General features: G+C 54.3%; 2 protein-coding genes across 3 annotated transcripts in view; both read left to right on the top strand.

The window, feature by feature from the left end:
• The first annotated feature begins 233 nt into the window (after positions 1-233).
• On the top strand, positions 234-5841 carry FAM32A (family with sequence similarity 32 member A). Its single transcript, XM_060008126.1, has 4 exons — positions 234-370; positions 461-602; positions 4312-4365; positions 4678-5841. Exons 1-4 carry the CDS (start codon positions 297-299, stop codon positions 4744-4746), a joined length of 339 nt encoding a protein of 112 aa, XP_059864109.1. The 5' UTR covers positions 234-296; the 3' UTR covers positions 4747-5841.
• Positions 5842-8025: 2184 nt separating this feature from the next.
• Positions 8026-19036, top strand: part of AP1M1 (adaptor related protein complex 1 subunit mu 1) — a 29883-nt gene continuing 18872 nt past the window's right edge. Inside the window, exons 1-4 of one of the 2 annotated variants that reach the window (XM_060008124.1) lie at positions 8026-8195; positions 13812-13968; positions 16451-16518; positions 18254-18384. In XM_060008124.1, the coding sequence (XP_059864107.1) occupies positions 8154-8195; positions 13812-13968; positions 16451-16518; positions 18254-18384 (398 nt within the window). In that variant the 5' untranslated portion in view covers positions 8026-8153. The remainder of the gene's footprint in view (positions 8196-13811; positions 13969-16450; positions 16519-18253; positions 18385-19036) is intronic. The other variant, XM_060008125.1, reaches the window with a different exon arrangement.

Raw genomic sequence — 19036 nt, 5'->3', positions numbered from 1 at the left:
GTTGGGTTTTAGGAAACCGGTGCTTTGTCAAAAAGGCTTCCCAGATCTAGGTGCCCAAGGCGGGGGAAATTGGAAGTGGGCGCCAAAGCCGGAAGTGTGGCAGGAAACAGGATGCAGAAGGTGGGGACGCGCTTGACTCTCTAAGTCCCGCCCTGAACCCGGAAGTGTGGCCCACGTCCAGGTGCAACTACGCATGCGCACAGCCTAGATCGGCCAATCAAAAGGAAGGAAGGCGGGCGTTCGGGTGAAAATCGGGAAGTGTGGCCTTTTTACGTTCCGGACGTTAGCCGAGCGCCATGGAGGCCTACGAGCAGGTCCAGAAGGCGCCCCTGAAGCTGAAAGGCGTGGCAGAGCTCGGAGTGACTAAGCGGTGAGTCCCGAGAGGCTGTCCCTTTGAGCATCTTCCTGAGACCCCGGAGCGTAGCCCTCTGACCCGCCGTTACCCCGTCTCCCCTCCCAGGAAGAAGAAAAAGAAGGACAAAGACAAGGCGAAACTGCTGGAAGCGATGGGAACAAGCAAAAAGAACGAGGAGGAGAAGCGGCGCGGCCTGGACAAGCGGACACCGGCCCAGGCGGCCTTCGAGAAGATGCAGGAGAAGCGGGTAAGGCGGGTGGGAAGCCTAGGGATGTCCCGCATCGATGGCCTGGGTCTCCTGGGGTGGATTCAGAGGCAGGACCCGGAGACCCGTAACCGGGGTCTACCCCAGAACGCTCCGGGGAGGGCAAGCGGTCAGTGAGGACCTTAATTCCGGGGAGAAGATGCTGCGTGAGTAAGAGAGTAAGAGTCCACGGTGGGGGAGCTCCGAGGACAAGAAGGTATTCTGGCCGGATTGGACTGCAGAGGGGAGAGCTAGAGACCCGGCTTTGGATTCCAGCGCTGTCGCTCGTTTGACCCGTAACACTGGTCAGTGACTCACCTCTTGATGCCTCAGTTTCCACACATGTAGGGGTCAGGATCATGCTTTCTCCTAAGAGGGATGGAACTTTGGATGAGGTAACGCGGGCAAATGGCGCTCAGTCTGGCATAAAGTCAGTGCTCAATGGATATTAGCTGTTGACATTAAATGGGCTTACTTACCGCTGTAGGTCACCACGAAGTGTTCCCATGACGACTTTGGCGGCTTCAAATACGTTGTATGTTCAGGCTCTGAAAAATGATTTCTCTTAATATAAAATACTTAATAAATTTGGGTGGCGAAGGGTAGGAGAGGTCAGCGTAGGATAGATACGTTCAGCCCATTACGTTTGGGGGGAATAATCAGTCTAGGTCAGTGGTTCTCAACTGGGGGCCATTTTGTCCCCCACCTCCACCCCCAAGAAGACATTTGGCAATGTTTAGAGACATTTTTGTTTGTTACAGCTTGGGTGGGGCGGGGGTGGGCAGGGATGCTGCTCAACATCCTGAAGGGCTTGAGACAGTGTCCCCCAGAGCAAAGATTGATCTGGCCCAACATATCAGTAGTGCCCAGGCTGAGAAACGCTAATGGTGGTCTTGGTGATTTGGTCCAGTAACGTCAGGAAAAAGTTAACTCGTTACTCCCAGGCCTAATTGAGTCATAGGAGAGAAAAAGGAGAGAGAGAGAGAGAGAGAGACTTACTGGCTTTGACACGACAGACCTGCGTCCCATTCTGTCTCTACCACTGTTGGTGGTGTAACTCTGGACAAGTTGGCTCACCTCCCACACCTTAATTTCTTCATCTGTAAAGTGGGACTCAAGTCCCAACCTTATAGGTGGAGAGGATTTAACAAGTGAATGCGCTCAAGCCCGTTCCTTAAGATTATAGTCAGAGGCAGGGCTGGGATTTTACTGCTGGAGTTGGGGTGGAGAGGGGGAGAGGCTCATGCAACCATCAGAGTGACTAATAATGGCCCCTCAGAGTAGGGCAGCAATAGTGGAGGTGATGGAATGTATCGGGTTTGGGATAGGTTTTGAAGGAAGAACAGCCAGATTAGCTGATGGGCTGGGTGTGGGCTGGGAAAAAGGAATCAAGGATGACCAAGATTTTTGGTGGGAGAAGCTGGGTGAATGAAGGTGCTGTTTTACTGAAACAGGAAGGACTGTAAGTAAAGCAGGTTTCTAAAGTGGGGGGAATCAAGATCTTCGTTTTAAAAGTTAAATTTGAGGTGCCTGTTAGAAACCCAAGTGGAGAATTCTCATGGACAGTTCGATACCTGAATCTGCAGTTTAGAGGAAAGGTCTGGGCCCAGATCAACATTGGGGAATTGCTCTGGGGACTGCATGAGATCCTTTGAGGAAGGATAGTGACAGAGGAGGTCTAGGATCTGACCCCTGGTGATCAGAGGGTGGCAGAAAAGAAATTGCAAAGGAGCACAGGACGGAGGGATACCAGGAGAGAGTGTGTCCTTAGGAGCCAAGTGGAGAAAGTGTTTCAAGAAGGAAGACGTGATCAATTGTGTTATATGCTGGCAGGAGGTCTAGGCGGGTGAGCACTCAGAGCCCTTAGCTGGTATTTGGTATGAGAAGGAGGAAAGGCTGATTAGAGTGGATCCAAGTGGGGGCAGGGAAAGGCAGAGATGGAGACAAGGATTAGAAATTAATCTTGGGAGATTTGCTGTCAAAGGGAATGGAGAAATGGGCCTCTAGCTGGAGGGTAGAAGGTCAAGGTGAAGTTTTCGTTGTTGGCAATGAATACCAGAAATCCTCCTGAGGGTTTGGTTTGACCCAGCGGAGGGAGAGAGGGGGGCAGGAAGAGAGAGAGAGAAAGAGAGGGGAAGAGAGGGAGGTACATGAGATGGATGAGAGAGAAGGGAGCAGGTGTGGACAAAGCGAGGTGCAGTTGGGAAATGCAGATTCCCTTGTGGAAGAGTGTTGGATTGAGCGCAGTGGGCTTTATAGGCTGGACAGCTGGAAGGAAGGCTCCAGCCTGGTGGAAAGGATCAGAGCTTGGCATTTCCAGCCCCATCACCCACTGTGCACTCTGGTCCTCATTCTCTCTTGTCTGTGAAGTGGGGTTTACAACAGCACCCATGACGCCCTCTGAACTTGGTGCGTGGAGTGAGAAGAGGGAGGGCAGAGCCCCCCAAAGTGCCTGGCATTGGTGACAGCTGCTCAAGTCAGTGTGGCCTCTCGTGAGGAGACACGGGCCTCACGTGGGCTCACAGCAGCAGGAAGGGGCAGGGATGGACAAGGCAGATACTTCAGAGGGAGAGGGAGTGTCAGCCAGGTGGGAGCTGACTGGACATAGAGGGAGATGAAGAGGCAGCAAAGGAAAGAGGAGGGAAAGGGAGGGGCAGTCTACAGTATATCTCATGCTTTTGTGGGTTGCCTGGGCTTAGCTGGCTGGTTCTTCTGCTGGCCTCCCTTGGAACCTGGTGCAGTCAGATGGCAGCTGGGGCTGGAGGCCCATCTGGGCTGGAAATCCAAGATGGCTTCACCATCACGTGTCTGGTGCCTCATTGCTCCTCTATGGCCTCCCTCCCCACATGTCATCTCATTCTCCAGGTCCTTTCTTTGCAGCAAGGTCATCAGACTTCCCGAATGGTGGCTAGCTTCCAAGAACACAAGGCAAAACCTGCTAGGTCTCCTTACAGCTTCAGCCCAGCACTGGCACTGCATTCTGTTAAGTAAACCGTGTCACAGGACCAACCCAGAGTCAGTGCGACAGAGGACTGCACCAGGGCACCAGTACCAGGCAGCTCGGTTCATGGCGGGGGTGGGCACCAAAGTGAGTCGGCCACAGTCACCCAGCTAGTAAGTGTGGAGCCAGGTGCGGCCCCAGGTCTGCGTGGCTCTGCATCCCATGCTCTCACCTCATACCAGGTATAATTGGTGTTAAGCATGAGGGTAGGTCATGGTGGTACAGGGTGCATGTTCCAGCATCATACTTGTCAAGGCCATCTGGGTCTTGTAACCCTCTTGGCTCTGTGTCCTGTCACTCAAGCACCTACTCTGTGTCAGGCTCTTTACCTTCCTCATTTATTATCCTTCCTCAGACCCCTTCTGAGGCTTTCTTTTTCTGCAAACTGGGAATGCAGTCAGTTGCCCAAGGATGCAGGAAGCACATGTACAGCTCCCAGTGGAGTCTCTCTCCTTAAGTCAGTGCTAGGACGTTTCCCACCACTCAGACCAAAGGGCAGCTGATGTGAGTTCCCACCGGGGTGTGTTATGGTCAGGCATCCCTGCTGGACCCACCTGAGTGGAGTTGAGGGAGGGGCGAGGTGTTCACCCTGAGACCTCCAGCCATTCTAAGTGTGAGAGCCAGGCTGGCTGGGGGCTCTCCTCTTCCATCGTGTGCTGGCCTGGGCTGCATCAGGCATGTGACTCACCTCCATTTCTCTCCTCTCTTCAGCAAATGGAAAGGATCCTGAAGAAAGCATCCAAAACCCACAAGCAGAGAGTAGAGGTAAGTCATGTGCTGGTGGGGGAGACTGAGCCATGTAGGGACCAGGCTGGGCCCAGAGGCTAGGAGCCTGGTAGAGGAGCCATTGGAGTGTTGGTGGGGGTGGGGGGGGGGGTGCTTTACCCAACCTCCCCAGGGTCATATAAGGGCAAGGCCAGGGTTCAGGCATCTATAATGCCTGGCAGGGTGGCTTTGAGAGGAAGGGGCTCACTGAGGAGAGACAGGATGTGGAGAAGTGGGAGTGGGCAGTGCTGCATATCCCTAGTGCCCTGCTTGGGTCTGTGCTGACATGGGCTTTCTCCTCGGCTTTTCCAGGACTTCAACAGACACCTGGACACACTCACGGAGCACTATGACATTCCCAAAGTCAGCTGGACAAAGTAGCCTCCCCTCCTGGGGTATGGAGTGGCATCAAGGAGAAGCAGAAGGCAAAGTTGGGGTTATATTTGGCGCCTTTGGTATTTTCTAGAAACATTCTTTTACACACATCCTTGCATCATCTGCTGAGACAGTGCTTTTCAAAGCTGTATGTCCTCATTCTGGAACTTGATTAAAATAAGACCGTCCTTTTACTCTATTTTGATTTCTCAGTAGCACATAGAAGAGAAACATTTTTAGTTTGGAAAGCGTATCCAGAGATTAAGGTTATTTCTGTGTAAGTGCCATGGAAAAGTGGTTTTACCCCCGAGTTGTATCTGACTCTTTGACAGCCAGCCAGCTGGCTTTGCCTGGATGAAACCGACTCCAGAGGACAAGGAGCTAATGCCAGCATGGCCTGCAGCATGTACACCCCTGTAGGGCCCTGCACAGGCTGCCCTTCAAGCTCCCTCTAGATTGGGGCTTATGCTCTCCCATCCAGGGGTTGGGGAAGCCACTTGCAGCTATGGTCTTCAGTCTGCCCCCTCAGCCTTCTGGCCAGTGAGACAGCACAGCCTGGGAAACAGAACAACCACCTAAGGCAAGGATGGAACGTACACCTTGTCCCTTTCTAAACCTGTGGCCAGCATGTAGCCTCTTCTCCCAATATATCCCCATTCCAGACATGTCTAGTGGGTGTTGCCGTGGCAGGCATTGCCAGTCAGGCACAGCATTCTTTGTGATGGAACCCAGGCACAGCCTGCCATCTTACCTTCAACCCTGGGCTCCAAGCAGCCCCCCGTATTTGTTCAGAGTTGGCACATAACATGTTTGGCGTTACTGGCCTAAGGACATCTCGAGGGTGATGGGACCGAGGCAGACCCCCAGCACAGACAGACGTGAGTGTAGTCAAAAGGAAGGACTCAGGTTCCCGTGCTGGAGAGCCAGGATCTTTGAAGGCCTCTGTATACCCACCAGATAAGGATCAGATTGCATATGCTGTTGGGAAAAAATGTGTTGACATAGGTGCGGAGAGAATAAGAAAGGCAGAAAACAAAACCATGTGTTGGGTTTGGGACTGTCATATGTGAAATGCAGAATAAAACAAAAAAAAGTTATTAACTGTGAGTCTGAGTATCATAATTACAGGCTGTTTGACTACCACTAGAAACACTGCCTTTAGGATTATCACACACAAAGAATGTGCGTACCACAAAACAACTATTCTCCCTCAATTTGGAGAAAATTAGATGACATGTGTTTCCACCTGGGGTTTGCAACCCACCTAAAGGAGGTGACATACTCTCTGGTTAGCATGGCTCCTTGCAGTGGATTCCCCCACTGACTGGTAGAAAGGCACTTTCAGGCCTTTGCCATCCATGAGTCAGCAGTTGGGGTCTGTGAGCATGATGCGGTGGCGCTGTGAAAAGCCTGCTTCAGTAGTGGGGAAGACAGCTACTCCAATTCTCCCTGCCCATCAGATCGCTCCAAAACTGAGTGACTGAAAACAGTGGAATTTCTCTCTCACAATTCTGTGTATTGACCATGCTCATTCAGCTGGATGGTTCTGCTCCAGGAGGTGTAGTTTAGTTCGTGTGTAAGTTACATTGACTTGCCTGGGGCCAGACCATCCTCCAGAATCTCCCTTTACATAACCTGTTCCATCGCCAACACAAGTCATTGCCAGACCCACTCTGGGAGGGAATTACACAGGGCACGAACATCACAAGATGTGGTTTATTGAGGGCCATCACTTACAGTCTACCACAGTGGTTCTCAAAATCTGTAAGTTAGGCTCTCCTGGGGAGCATTAAGAACTACTGATGCTACCTGGGGTGGGGTTCCGTCATGAGATTTTTCAGAGCTCCCCAGGTGACCCCAGCATGCAGCAAAGTTTGAAAAACTCTGGTCTAGCACAATCAGTATGGTCTTTTCTGAGACGTCACAGAGGTCAAATCTGACTTACACATTAACTGCCAAGAATGAAATTCAGATATGATTCAAATTCCTTCGCATATGGAGAAAAGGAGGTTACAAGTAACTTATGTGTAAACAGTGTTTACTGTGACAGTACTGTTGGCACTTGGAAGTCTTTGTTTCCTCAAAAGACTTTTGTCCTCCTAGCCCCCCGATACTGTATTAAACATTTAAAATGCCCACAGCAAGCCTGAAAAGAAATCCTCCATAATGGAAAGGGTTGCCTCTCCTGGGTGGCTTTTCTTTTTGCCTTATGCTTTTTGGCATTTCCTCAGTTTTTCTTCAGTGAGATGTACAGTTTTGTAGTTAGAAAAAAGACATGTTTTTCTAAAACACTGCAGTAAATTGGGCAAGGTATGAGGCTAGGCACGGTAGGATTTCTTGAGAGAGAGTTGATGTCAAAAAGCCTCAGTTGGCTGCTTTGTGGAAGAATTCTTCCAGCCCAGGATTCACTTGATGACCTTTAAAGATTCCAGTTTTCTTCTCTGGATTTTCTTGCATTTACATCTCTACCCCAAGTAGAGGATGTATAACCACAGAGTTGCAAAAACTGTCTTTGAAAACCCCAAGTGGAGGTAGTAGAGAAGATAAAAGAAGAGAGAGGCAAGCAGCCTGGGTAAATGGTTCTGATACTGCAGGACTGGGCCCAGGGCACTGTGATGGTTCATTGGGACAGAATGCAGGCATTTCTCCAAAGGCCGAGTATTCATAAAAGCAAATGAGATATAATTCAATTAGATTAATTAGGGTCACAGTTTGCATTACCCACAGTGACCACTAACTACAGAAATAAATCACCTGCTTTTTGCCTAGGTTCAGTGGGGTGTGGCTTTCAGGAGATCATTTCAGGCAATAAACTGAAACACTTGTCCACTGACAAACGTTGACACTGACAGGTGACAGGAACTGACTGTTGCTACGGCTCAATTGCCAGAGAGTTTAACTTCTTTCCAAGTAACCACCACCTTACCCCTCCCTATAAAGGGTATCACAGTTGGTGACTGTATATTTGTTTTCGACTTCCCCACCAGGCTATGAGTTCCATACGGCTGGGCCCCAGGTGGGTTCAACCACAAGGATCTCTTACCTAACTTGGCCCACAAAGTGGGGTTTTCAGCTGCAGGGGCTTCGCCCAGTCAGGCAGCTAGAGTGCCCTGCCTCAGTCGGCCCGGCGGCCCCGCCCCGCCCCGCCCCGCCCCTCTCGGCTTACTTCCGGGATGCTTGAGGGAGGAACGGGAAGTTAGGGCGCATTGGACTTACTGCGCCTGCGCGCCCTGCGCCCTGCGCCGGCGCATTCTTGGCAGCTCGTTCCCGGCCGGACATAACGGTCCGCGCGAGGTTCCCCGGACCGGAAGTGGAAACGAACTGTCGCGGGGCGCACCCGGCCTGGCTCACCGCCTGGCAGTCCCCGCTGTCGCCGCCGCCCTCGGCCAGTGCCGAGGCTTTCCGCAGCCACCATGTCCGCCAGTGCCGTCTACGTGCTGGACCTGAAGGGCAAGGTACCGAGGGCGCCCCACCTTCCGCGTTGCCAGGCAACTGGCGGGGGCCTCGCCCCATGGGGACCCACCCTGTTGCTAGTTAACCGGCCAATGGGAGCCATCCTGGTCTTAGGCAAGGAAGCCGTTTGGCAGAACCTGAGGCCTCCACCCTGTTGCTAAGTATCCAGGAAGAGGTCTTAGGTCCGCGTTAGCCCTGCCTCGTTGCTAGATAACGCAGTGGGCTGCCGCCGTTGCCAGGTAACCGGCTGCAAGACCCTCATCCCCCACCCCTGTGGGCTGGCGGCCCAGGCCTCCGTGGGGGCCGGGGAGCGCTGGCCGCAGCCCGCTTGGAAGCCAGGCCTGGCGCCGAGGGGCTGCACGACCCTTGACCAGAGGTGGTGAGGCGTTGCGGGGACAGTGTGCCCTCGGGCCAGTCCCGCCCTCTGGGAGCGCAGCAGCTTATGTTTATTCAGCGATTTTTCTGTGCCAGTCCCTGTAGGGATTTCTTAACGTTCACTGTGACATTGAGTTACAAGGGTCAGGTGAAGTGGGTGGTGGGAGTGCCATTTAACAGAGGGAGAAACTGAGGCACAGAGAGGCGATGCAATCTGCCCAAGGTCACACCGGTCACAGAGAAGTGGCAGGTCTAGGAGTTGAACCCAGAATCAATTGTTCATTCAGCTGATATTTGAGGAGCACCTACTAAGTGCCAGGCAGGGTGCTAAGCTTTGGGCTGCCTTTGGGGAGCAAAATCAGAAATCAGTCCCTGTCCTTCTGGAGCTCAAAATCTGGTGGTAGAGGGACACTGATCTCAAAAAGCACAAATAAATATAAATTGCAGTGGTGGAGCAGTGATGATATAATAGGGAGAGTCAGCCTCTGCTGGGGGTCAGGAAGGGCTGCCCAGGGGGAGTGACAAACCCGGCTGAGACATGAAGGAGGAATTGGACATAACTAGGCCTTGGGTGCCTTTCCCAGGGGTTTTTGGGAAAGCTTCATAAAGGAGGGATCTCAAAACTTTTCAGAAGTGACCTGCTGCCTTCCCCCAAGTCCATCCCAGCTAGAAGCCAAGAGACCTCTTGCATTGGGGAGTAACAAGAATAGGGCAGAACCAACAATATTAAACAAGCCCCACATCAGTGAGTGAAAGAAACACCGGTGTCGAGCCTAGGTGAAGTGGGCAGGACTTAGCTCAGAAGCAGCAGGGAGTGAAGAGGTGAAGTGACTGTCCCTTGCTGCTCCATTCCCCACCCCCAGCACTTTCCCAGAGTCCCTTAAGTGGGTTGCCTGCCTTGGATGCCACCCAAAGTCAACAGCTAGTGAGACCCAGTACTAGGCTCCCTTCTTCAACCTTCTTGGAGGCAAAGAAAGACACAGGGCACACCAGGGGCTGGGAGGGTGCAGTGTTCCCCAAGTCTTTGTAGCACGTGTTCTTGTTTCCTCCCTGGCCACTGTGTCACCAGAGGTCCTACAGGCTGCCTACTCAGATCACTCATTTCTTCAGCAAACATTTCATGAGCACCTAGTAGGCACCAATTCCAGTGCGGACCATCGCTCTGTGACTGAGGAGTTAGGGCTGAGCTCAAAACCTGTCTCTGCTGCTCAGCTGCATGACCTAGGGCGAGTGTGTGAACTCGGTGAGCAGACACACCAGGCAGGCTCAGCACCACCCATGGTCCACAGGCCATGTTAGTCCCCACGGACCTTGAGCTCCGGTAGGGGAGGTGCATGGAAGCTGACAGATCCAAGCAGACACATGGATCCAAATGGTCAGATCCCATTAGCCACAAGGACAAGGCCCCAGGTAATGCAGTTACCCAGCCTCAGTTTGGGCTGGCGGGAGGAGAAGTGTTTACGAAGGCTTCCTGGAGGAGGGAGATGCCAGAGCTGGGAAGGTGACCAGGTGGCAGTCAGGTGAACGAGGAGGTGTCACAGTGGGCCCGCTGGCGCTGGCAAGCCAAAAGTCCTGGGTAATGCTGGAGCCTGGAGGATGATACCAAGAGGGCCGTGGGTGTTGAGGATGTCCAGATGGGAGAGCAGGACAGAGGGAACCACTTTGATCCCAAGAAGGAACAGCCACCATAGGAGACAATAGCCTGGAAGAAGTATGATTATACGTGCCTTTCAGGAAGCTCCTGAGGCAGCTGTGGGTTTGCCTCCCATCCTCAGTGACCATCACACCATTTATTATTCCACTCCCCATGGACCTCATGTTTTGAAAGTTTGCCTTCTGCGCAGACTTCATTTAATAAAAAATAAAGTCAGGAAATTCACAACCGCATATCTGCCTGCCAGCCAGAGCCTCTGATCACCAAGGAAACCAGCGGGGCCACATTCAGCTGATAGAAAGCCCTCCATGGATATTTCTCTGCCCTTATCTTTCTTGCTTCTTTGCAGCTTCTGACACCACTACTATGCTCCTCCTCAGCAGGCTTCTGTTGGCCTCGAGGTTGCTGTGCTCTCTGTTTTCCCCGTTTCTCTCACTGACTGCTGCCCCTCATCTTCTGCCCTCCCCTTGGACGTCGGCTCCTCGTGCTTGGGCCTGGCGTGCCTCCCGTACTGTTGCTCTCCTTGAGGCAGACTTTGATTTATGTCACTGTGCCAATGACTCTCAAATTTGTTCCAAAGTCCAGAGCACTTATCTGGAGATCCACAGGCCTCCAGGACACCTTGGAGGTCTCACGGCCACCGCAAACTTGGCATTTCCCCAGATGAGCTCCCTGCCGCCTGCCAGCCCTGCTCTCTCTCCCCATCTCAGTGATTGACACCACTATCCATGCAGCTGCCCACATTGGAGACATGGGCATTATCCTGGCCTCCTTTTCCTCACTGCCATGTTCACTGCACAGACTTCACTGAGCAGCTACTATGGGCCAGGCTCTGTTGTGGGTGCTGGGACACAGCCGAAACGAGACGAAAGTGGTCACTGTTCTCAGGGAGTGTTAGACTCTGGTAGAAGCGACAGATGATAAATGAGGATATGAATATATAATGCAGTGGTGATGTGGGCAGTGAAGGTGAAGTGGGCTTGGGAGTGGAAAGGGGCAGGATATGATCTTAGCCAGGGTGAGCAGGGAAGACTTCTTGGAGGAGGTGCCATCTGAGCTCAGGTCTAAGAACCGAGAAGATCTAGGCCAGGGCATTCTGGGCAGAGGGAACTGCAGGTGCAAAGTCCCTGAGGCAGGAGCAAATGTAGATTGCTTAGAGAGAGCTAGGGTGCTGACCAGGATGGCTGGAATGGGGTGAGTCTGGGGAGCATGGATGGAGAGGCATTGGAGGGGCTGTGAAGACATGCCATGGGGATGGACTTGCAGTTTGTTCTGTATGAGGGGAGGCTGGGGTAGCAGCAGTTTAAACAAGAAGCAATCTGATCTGATTCTGTTTAAGAACGCCTGTCTCACTGTCTGCGAGGAAGGAATTGTGGGGTCAGGATCAGCACCAAGGGTTGAGGATTGTCCCCTCGTTGCCTGCCTCCCTCCAATCTGTCCTGTCTCCTGCCTTTGTCCTGACCTGCAGCCTGAGCTCCGAGGCTGCCCCTACTCTACCTAACCAGTGCTCCTAGGTGTGCCCACATGGGCTGCACCCTTAACCCCATGGCTTTAGCCACACTGGTCCCTCTGCTTCTATCCTGCCTGTCCCCTCAGGCCTCAGTTTGAAGGTCATACCCTTGCAGAGTCTCTCATTTCCCCCTGACCAGCTGTCTCAGTGCAGGGACCCTGTTTGTCTTGGTCACCCCTGTGTCTCCAGGCCCAGCATGATGTATGGTAGACGGTATGAATGAGTGGACCTCTCTGCAGCCTTGGTGATGAAGGTGAGCAAAATAAATTGCTCCCTGCTCTTTCCTTTGAACACACTGGGGGCCCGGGGACTCCATGCCTGTGGCATCCCCCAAAATTGGATACATGGGGTAGAAGGTGGGCTTGGGAAGCCCAGGAAAGCAATATTTATCAAGCAGAAGTGGCCCTGAAGGGAGTGAGAAGTGGGGTTAGAATCCTGGCTCACCTTTGTTCGCTGTGTGACCTCAGGCAGGTGGTGCCACCTCTCTGGACATCACTGTCCATCTCTTTAAAAATATCAGTCCTGCTTCATGGTGGGGGGAGTATATGAGGCAATATATACTCCTGGCAAAGAATATATGAGAGGGTATGTGGGAATCCCTGTGCCAGGGCCTGGTCCAGGTACCCATAAGCTCACCCACTGGGTGCTGAGTCTCTAAGAGGCCTTCTGAACAGCAGTGAGGGCACAGGGTCCCTTGCCCATAGGCCACAAAGGAGAAACTAGAAAAGGAAGGTTCTCTCTCGCCTGCTCACTCGCCTGCGCGCGCGCTCTCTCTCTCTCTCTCTCTCTGTCTCTCTGTCTCTCTCTCTCTGGCTTGTAACAGTAAGACAATGTATCTTATGAAACTACAGGTTCTGAGGCAGGCGGCTCCCAGGCTGGTCAGCTCTGTGGTGTCATTCTCAGCATATGACTGAGTTATACTGCCAGCTGTCCTCATGGACACACAAGAGTGGCAGCAGCTCTAGGCGGCATCTCCAAATGGGGCCTTGCTCAGAATGGCATAGCTTCACACCTCCTTTTTCATTCCTTCAGGGAGGTGTAACTTCCATGTAACAGACTGTGTTTATTTAAAGCATATAGTTTGATGAGTTCAGTCATTGTGTATACCCAGGAAACCATAAACACATATTCTATCACCCCCTAAAGCTTCCTCACACCCGTCTGTATCCAGCCTGTCCCCAGGCAGCCACTGATGTGTTTTCTGTTACCATTTCCCAGGATTTATTTATTTCAGTGGAATCACGTAGATATGTTCTTCATTGTCTGGTTTCTTTCACTCGGCTCAGTGATCCTGAGATTCTCTCATGCTGTTGCCAGTGTCAGTAGTCATTCCTTTTCATAGCTGAGGAGTGTTCCATGGTGTGGCTGGACAGTTTATGTCTCCATTCACCTGTTGAAGACGTTGGCATTCTCGCCAGCCTGAGTCTATTTAAAATAAGCTGCTGTGAACATCCATGCATGCATCTTCATGTGGACGTATGGTTCCTTTCTCTTGGGTGAATACCTAAGAGAGTAATGGCTGGGTTATAAGCTGGATTAGAAGTTTCTGAGAACCTGTCAAACTTTACCACAGTGGTTGTCCCATTTTCCTTTCCTATCGGCAGTGATGCTTCACATCCAAACCCACAGGCCGTGAGAGAGAGATGAGGAGAAGAGCTTCTCTTCAGGCCACAGGCAGGTTCTGGTAGATGTGAACACTTAGCAGTGTCCCTCTCCTGACACAGACAGAAGAGCAGGGCTCATTAGCACAGAAAGGCTCTGAGAAGATCTGCAATGAGAGCCTATGGGACATTGTTTAACCTGGCATCTCCCGAGTGACGCGGTCCTGGACTCTTGCCCCATAGCCCCCCTCCACGCTCCCTCTGGGAAGATTCCCACTGGCCCCTGTGGAAGTTCACTTGGCGAAATGCTTTCCTTGAGGAATCCCCTGGGGGATGGAGATCAGATGGCCCTTTGATGGACAGGTGTGTTTGGGGTCCCTGGAGGGAAGGAAGCTGGTGCGTCTCACCCGCCACCCCAGCCATCCAGCTGGTGGAACTCAAGGTGAAAGTGTCTTCCCCGTCTTCCACCTCCACCCAGGTGCTCATCTGCCGGAACTACCGCGGTGACGTGGACATGTCGGAGGTGGAGCACTTCATGCCCATCCTGATGGAGAAAGAGGAGGAGGGGATGCTGTCACCTATCCTGGCCCATGGGGGAGTCCGCTTCATGTGGATCAAGCACAACAACCTGTATCGTATCCCTTGGCTAGGGGGCTCCCAGGGGGCCCCGTGTGGACATGTGTGTGCATTCACACACACGTGCAACTGAGGGCTGCCGGCCCCTGACCCGGCTGACCCAGGGCTGGCTCAGGCCAGTGGGGTGCATGAGGCACAGCCCTGTCTTTCTGGAGCTCCCTGCTGCCCAAGGATGACCAGTGTGACAGAGGTCCAGGGAGCCAGGAAGGGTTCCCTGAGGAAGTGACATCCTGGAGGAGACCTGCAGGAAGGCCAGGTGTCTGCCAGCCACGGGAGTTGGCCGGCACGAGGAGCACTAGCCCAGGCGAAGTCTCATTCCGAAGCTGTAGTGGGGGGTGACGAGCCCTGGAGGGGGTTGCATGGTAGGAGCAGGGCCCAAGTGGTCAGCAGGGTGTGCACTGCAAGGCCTCATAGGAAATCACCTTAAGTGTGTTGGGAAGTCTTCGGAAGGTTTCAGGCAGAGGGGTGACACGGGCACGTTTGCATTTTCTGAAAGTCTCTGGCTGCTGAGTGGATGCCAGACTTCAGGGATCAGAAGTGGCCATAGGGCGGGGTGGGGAGGCGGAGGTGGGCAGGGCGGTGGCCTGGATCATGAAGGGTGGTGGGATACAGAGGAGGGGAGAGATTCCTCCCAACCCTGCCCAGATCTCAGAGCCCCCCGTGCTCAGGCTCATGTGGAGACCTGGCTGAGCCAGTTTCCATCCGTGAGGTCTGACCAGCCCCCCATGGCTTTGGTCAGGCACATTCTGGTATCCGCACTGCTGCAAGAAGGGCATGGCTTTGCCGCACACAGCCCTGTTCAGACCCAAGCTCCAGTAGCTATGTGACTGGAGGCAAGTCCTCACCTTCCCACAGTCCGGTGCGAGCAGGACTGTTAGGGTCCGTTGAGCTGGTGCAGATGCATCACACCCAGCAGACGTGGGTTCTCTCCCCTTTCCCGTGTTCATGGAGACACACAGGACCTCGCTAGTGCAGGTGTGGTCCACGGGCCCGAGCATCCCCTGGGAGCCTTTTGGAAATGCAGAATCCCAGATGCCATGCAGCCTTGCTGGGTCAGAATCTGCATTGTAGCAAGGCCATCCCTAGTGATTTGTGTACATGTTACAGGGCGGGAGGTGTTGGCCTGGGACCTTCACCCAGTGCCCTGAGGTCTGGCTCCCTTCATCGTGCCTCTGTTTCTTCACACCTCTCTGGAAGGCCTCAGGGGCAGCTCTGTAGAGTATGGTAGGTGGCCTGTGAGCCAAGAGTTGGCTATCTTGGAAGCTGCCCTGGGTCTGGGCAGTGGTTGCCCGGGTATGGAGAGGAGGGAGGGGCAGTTGTGTCAGCGCAGCAGGAGCCGTCAGACCGGTTTCCAGTTGGGCCCCAGTGTCTCACGCATGGGCAGCCAGGGAGGAGACATCGAGGGCTTGCCCCTCTGGGTGCCAGTGCCCAGCACATCCTGCCTGAGTTCCAGCCTGAGTTCCATTGTCAGGTGGCAGTTTCCAGCAAGGCCCAGCCATGAGGGTCAGAGGTGCCCTCTGCCCCTCCTTAGAGAGCACCTGGATGGCATGTTGCCCGGACTAGAGGTGGGAAGCCAGCACTCCTTTGACTGGCCCAGCTCCATGTCCTGGGGCCCTGCGCTGGGCCAGCTGAGGCAGGAAGTGAGGTAGAGGCAGTCCCTTTCTCCCTCCCAGAGCTCACAGCTTGGCACTGGAGTGGCACAGGCTTGTGAATGGCCAGGGCGCAGTGCACAGGAACTGGCCTCCCTGCGTGGCTTGAGGCCCTTTAAGGAAAGAGGAACAGGAAGTGCCCAGTATACACTGACCCCAAGAGGTGAGGACATACCCCGACCCCCACCGCCGTCCCCCCCGCCCCCCCCTGCCCATCAGAGGAAGTGTGCCAGACACTTTACATACATCACCTCAGTAAATCCACTCTCAGGCCCCCATCATACTAGTGAGAAAATGGAGGCTTCATTCAAAAGGTTTTCTTCAGGGGCAAAGGCTCAAAGAAAGGCTTGAGCTAGAATTGGCCCCGGCTGCTTCCGCCGGAGCCTGCCTGGGGAGCCCTGGACCTCAGGAGGGTCACGTAAGCGATGGGCTTTGGAGAAGGGCCGACTGTGCTCCTGCTTTCCGCTCCTGGATGACCCACACTACCTCCTCCTGCCCCAGGCTGCTCGTCCCACCTGAAGTGCCCTCTACCACACCCTGGGCTTCAGCCCTCAGCTCAGGCATCACCTCCTCAGGGCAGCCCCCGCTACCCAGCAGCTGGGGTGGGTTCCCTGTGCCCCCTGCTGCCCCTCTGTCAGCTGAGCGCTCCCTGGGAGCCGGGACCTCCTCTGGCTGTAACTGCTGTGTCCCAGGCCCAGCTCAGACCAGGAGGTCGGAAACCCGCTGAGGGCCGAGTCATGGCTTGGGGTGGCTCCAAAACATGCAGTGAACTGGGGTCTGTGGGGTGGCAGCCCAGGCCTCTGACCGCTCCTTGACTGCAGCCGCCATGCAGTGGTCGCCACCTCTAAGAAGAACGCGTGCGTGTCACTGGTGTTCTCCTTCCTCTACAAGGTGGTGCAGGTGAGTTGAGCCACAGGGGAATCCGTCACCCTGGCACTGCAGTGTGCCTCCCCATACCAGCCTCCCGAGGGCTGCAGCATCCCTAGGGAGTTTGGAGCTGGAACCCCAGAAGTGAGATGGGGGAGCTCCACGTGATCCGTGAGTGGGATTCTGTGGCTTTAGTTGCCCCTCTGCCTGGTGAAGAGAGGAAAGCGAACGGGAGGTGGGGCTCAGGCCAGGTGCGCCATGACTCCAAGAGGGACAGGTATGCCCCCTAGCTGGCTGCGGAAGGGTGGAGGGTAACCAGATGAGTCAGAGATTAGGAAGGTGGGAAAAGCAGGAGGAGGGCGGAGCCAAGTTCTGTTCGGAATCTTGTGGGGGCGGGGCCTAAACACAGAGGCCTGAGGCCCTACCTTGGAGAGAGGTGACACACAGCAGGCCCAGCTGACAGCTGGGGAGGCAGAGAGCAGCACATGCAAAGGCCCTGGCGGGGGAGTGCACGTGGTGCAGTCAGGGAACATCAGGTGGGCCAGTGTGCTCGGGACAGAGTGTGGGGCTGCTATCAGCAAGGTGACAGGGCTAGACCATAGGGATGGGCGGGGTGGGCAGGGGCGGGATGTACAGGGCCTAGCGAGGAGTTCAGATTTCATTCCAAGTCTCGCGAGAGATGGTGGAGGGCACTAAGCAGGAGACTGACAAGACCTGGTTCGAGGTAAGATCATCTCTGGCTGCTGAGTAGAAAAAGCACTTGAAGGCAGCTGGGAGGCCAGGCCGATTTCCAGGAGACAGATGGAGGGGCGCGGCCAAAGTGGGGGCTGTGGGGTTGAAGAAAGCGGGCGATGGGCCCAGGAGGCCTGGGGTGGGCCCAGGAAAGCTTTCATCCCTCAGATGATGCCCTGTGCAGCCCGATCAGGAGCCATCTACGCCAGACGCTGGGGAACAGGCTGGTGTGGGCAGTGAGGACATGGGGGCAGGAGAGCAGCATGTCCCCCGGGGAGGCCCTGGGTGCAGGCTGAGGAGTAGGCCTGCATTCCAGAGCTGTTGCAGGCCGGGCTGCGCTGCCTGTGATTTCAGAGGAGAGGCCCAGCGGTTGCAGTCCTGGGGTGTGGAGACGGGGAAGCGGGAAGGAGGAAGGTTCTCCTCCCTGAAGTGTGTGGCATTGCCTTTCTGCTTCAGTGTTTGTGCTCATGAAAGAGCTTCGACCAAGCTCCTCTTCCCTTTGTCTCCTTTGGCATCCCTGCTTTGATCCTCTTAATTTTCTGTTGAAATGGGGCAGATTCGTCTGCAGGCACAGCTGTACAGACTGGAGTTCAGGGAGGCCAGAGGAGGCTGGAAGAGCCACTTGTCCCCTCCACAGTGGTTCTTGTCCCTCACCTGAGTCACTCCTGGCTCAGAGGCAAAGGGTGATAGTTACAGTCAGGATTAAAGAGAAGATGGGAAGGGGCCCCAGGCCTGGGAGTGTCTGTCAGGGAGGGGAGGAGAGTGGGCCCGCTGGGGTGGGGCTTCTGACCAGGCCTGACGCCTGTACTCCCCCAGCCTGGTTCCTGCCTCATAGGCGGCCACTGCTGTCCTCCTGCCCACATTCCCTGAGCCCAAGGCCTCGTCCATAGCACTCTGGGAAACGGGCAAATGCAGCTCGTGGACAAAAGGGCTGTTAGCAGGGGCCTCAGGGCACGAAGGGCAAATGAACTTGTGCAAGCGTTCATCCCGTCCTCATCCTTCCTCTCAACGATCTGCCCCCCACGCAACACCACAGGTATTTTCGGAATATTTCAAGGAGCTGGAAGAGGAGAGTATCCGCGACAACTTCGTCATCATCTACGAGCTGCTGGATGAGCTCATGGACTTCGGCTACCCCCAGACCACAGACAGCAAGATCCTGCAGGAGTGAGTGGGTGGGATGGGGCCCAGGGATGGGGGGCAGGGGTCAGGCCCCTCCTGGGTGATGTCACAACATTGATGTCGTCAGCAGGTTTGGAGGTGGAGGAAGCAAACGTATGTTCATGTTGTTGGTCCCCCTGCCCTGTCTCCAGCCGCACCAGAAGTTTACTAAGTCACTGGGACAGTTGTGGGTCCTTTTTCCACGCAGCATCCGTGCGTAGCATGAGCATTTTTCCTGTTGCGAGGTCTTCATTTCCATCCACAGAAGTGTGCTAAATGGCTTGTTATTAGGGAGTCACCTGCCTTTGTTTTTATTGTCATATATGAAGCTATGATGAAAAATCTCCCTCCTTTGGAATCCTGCCCATCAAGTAACAGTCACCGTGGATTAAGCACTTCCTGTGAACCAGGCCCTGTGCAAGCGCTTTTTTCACTCCATTCACAATCAGGGGTGCTGTCTTCCCATTTTACAGGGGAGCAGAGGGACACTCAGAGAAGCCACATGAACTTCAGCACATCTCACATCTGTTGTTCCCCAAGTGGAATCAGGGTCACCAGGTTACACCCCTAGGAGGTTGGTCCCTTCTGCACCCCCAGCAGGGGAAGCACTTCATGCCCACTTCTTGTTTTCCTCACCAACGCTGTCTCCTTGGCTCCC

The sequence above is a fragment of the Delphinus delphis genome, chromosome 3, assembly GCF_949987515.2.
Source record: "Delphinus delphis chromosome 3, mDelDel1.2, whole genome shotgun sequence".
Lineage (NCBI taxonomy): Eukaryota > Metazoa > Chordata > Mammalia > Artiodactyla > Delphinidae > Delphinus > Delphinus delphis.
Note: the sequence above shows the minus strand (reverse complement) of the source record. Positions and strands in the feature narration are given on the sequence as shown.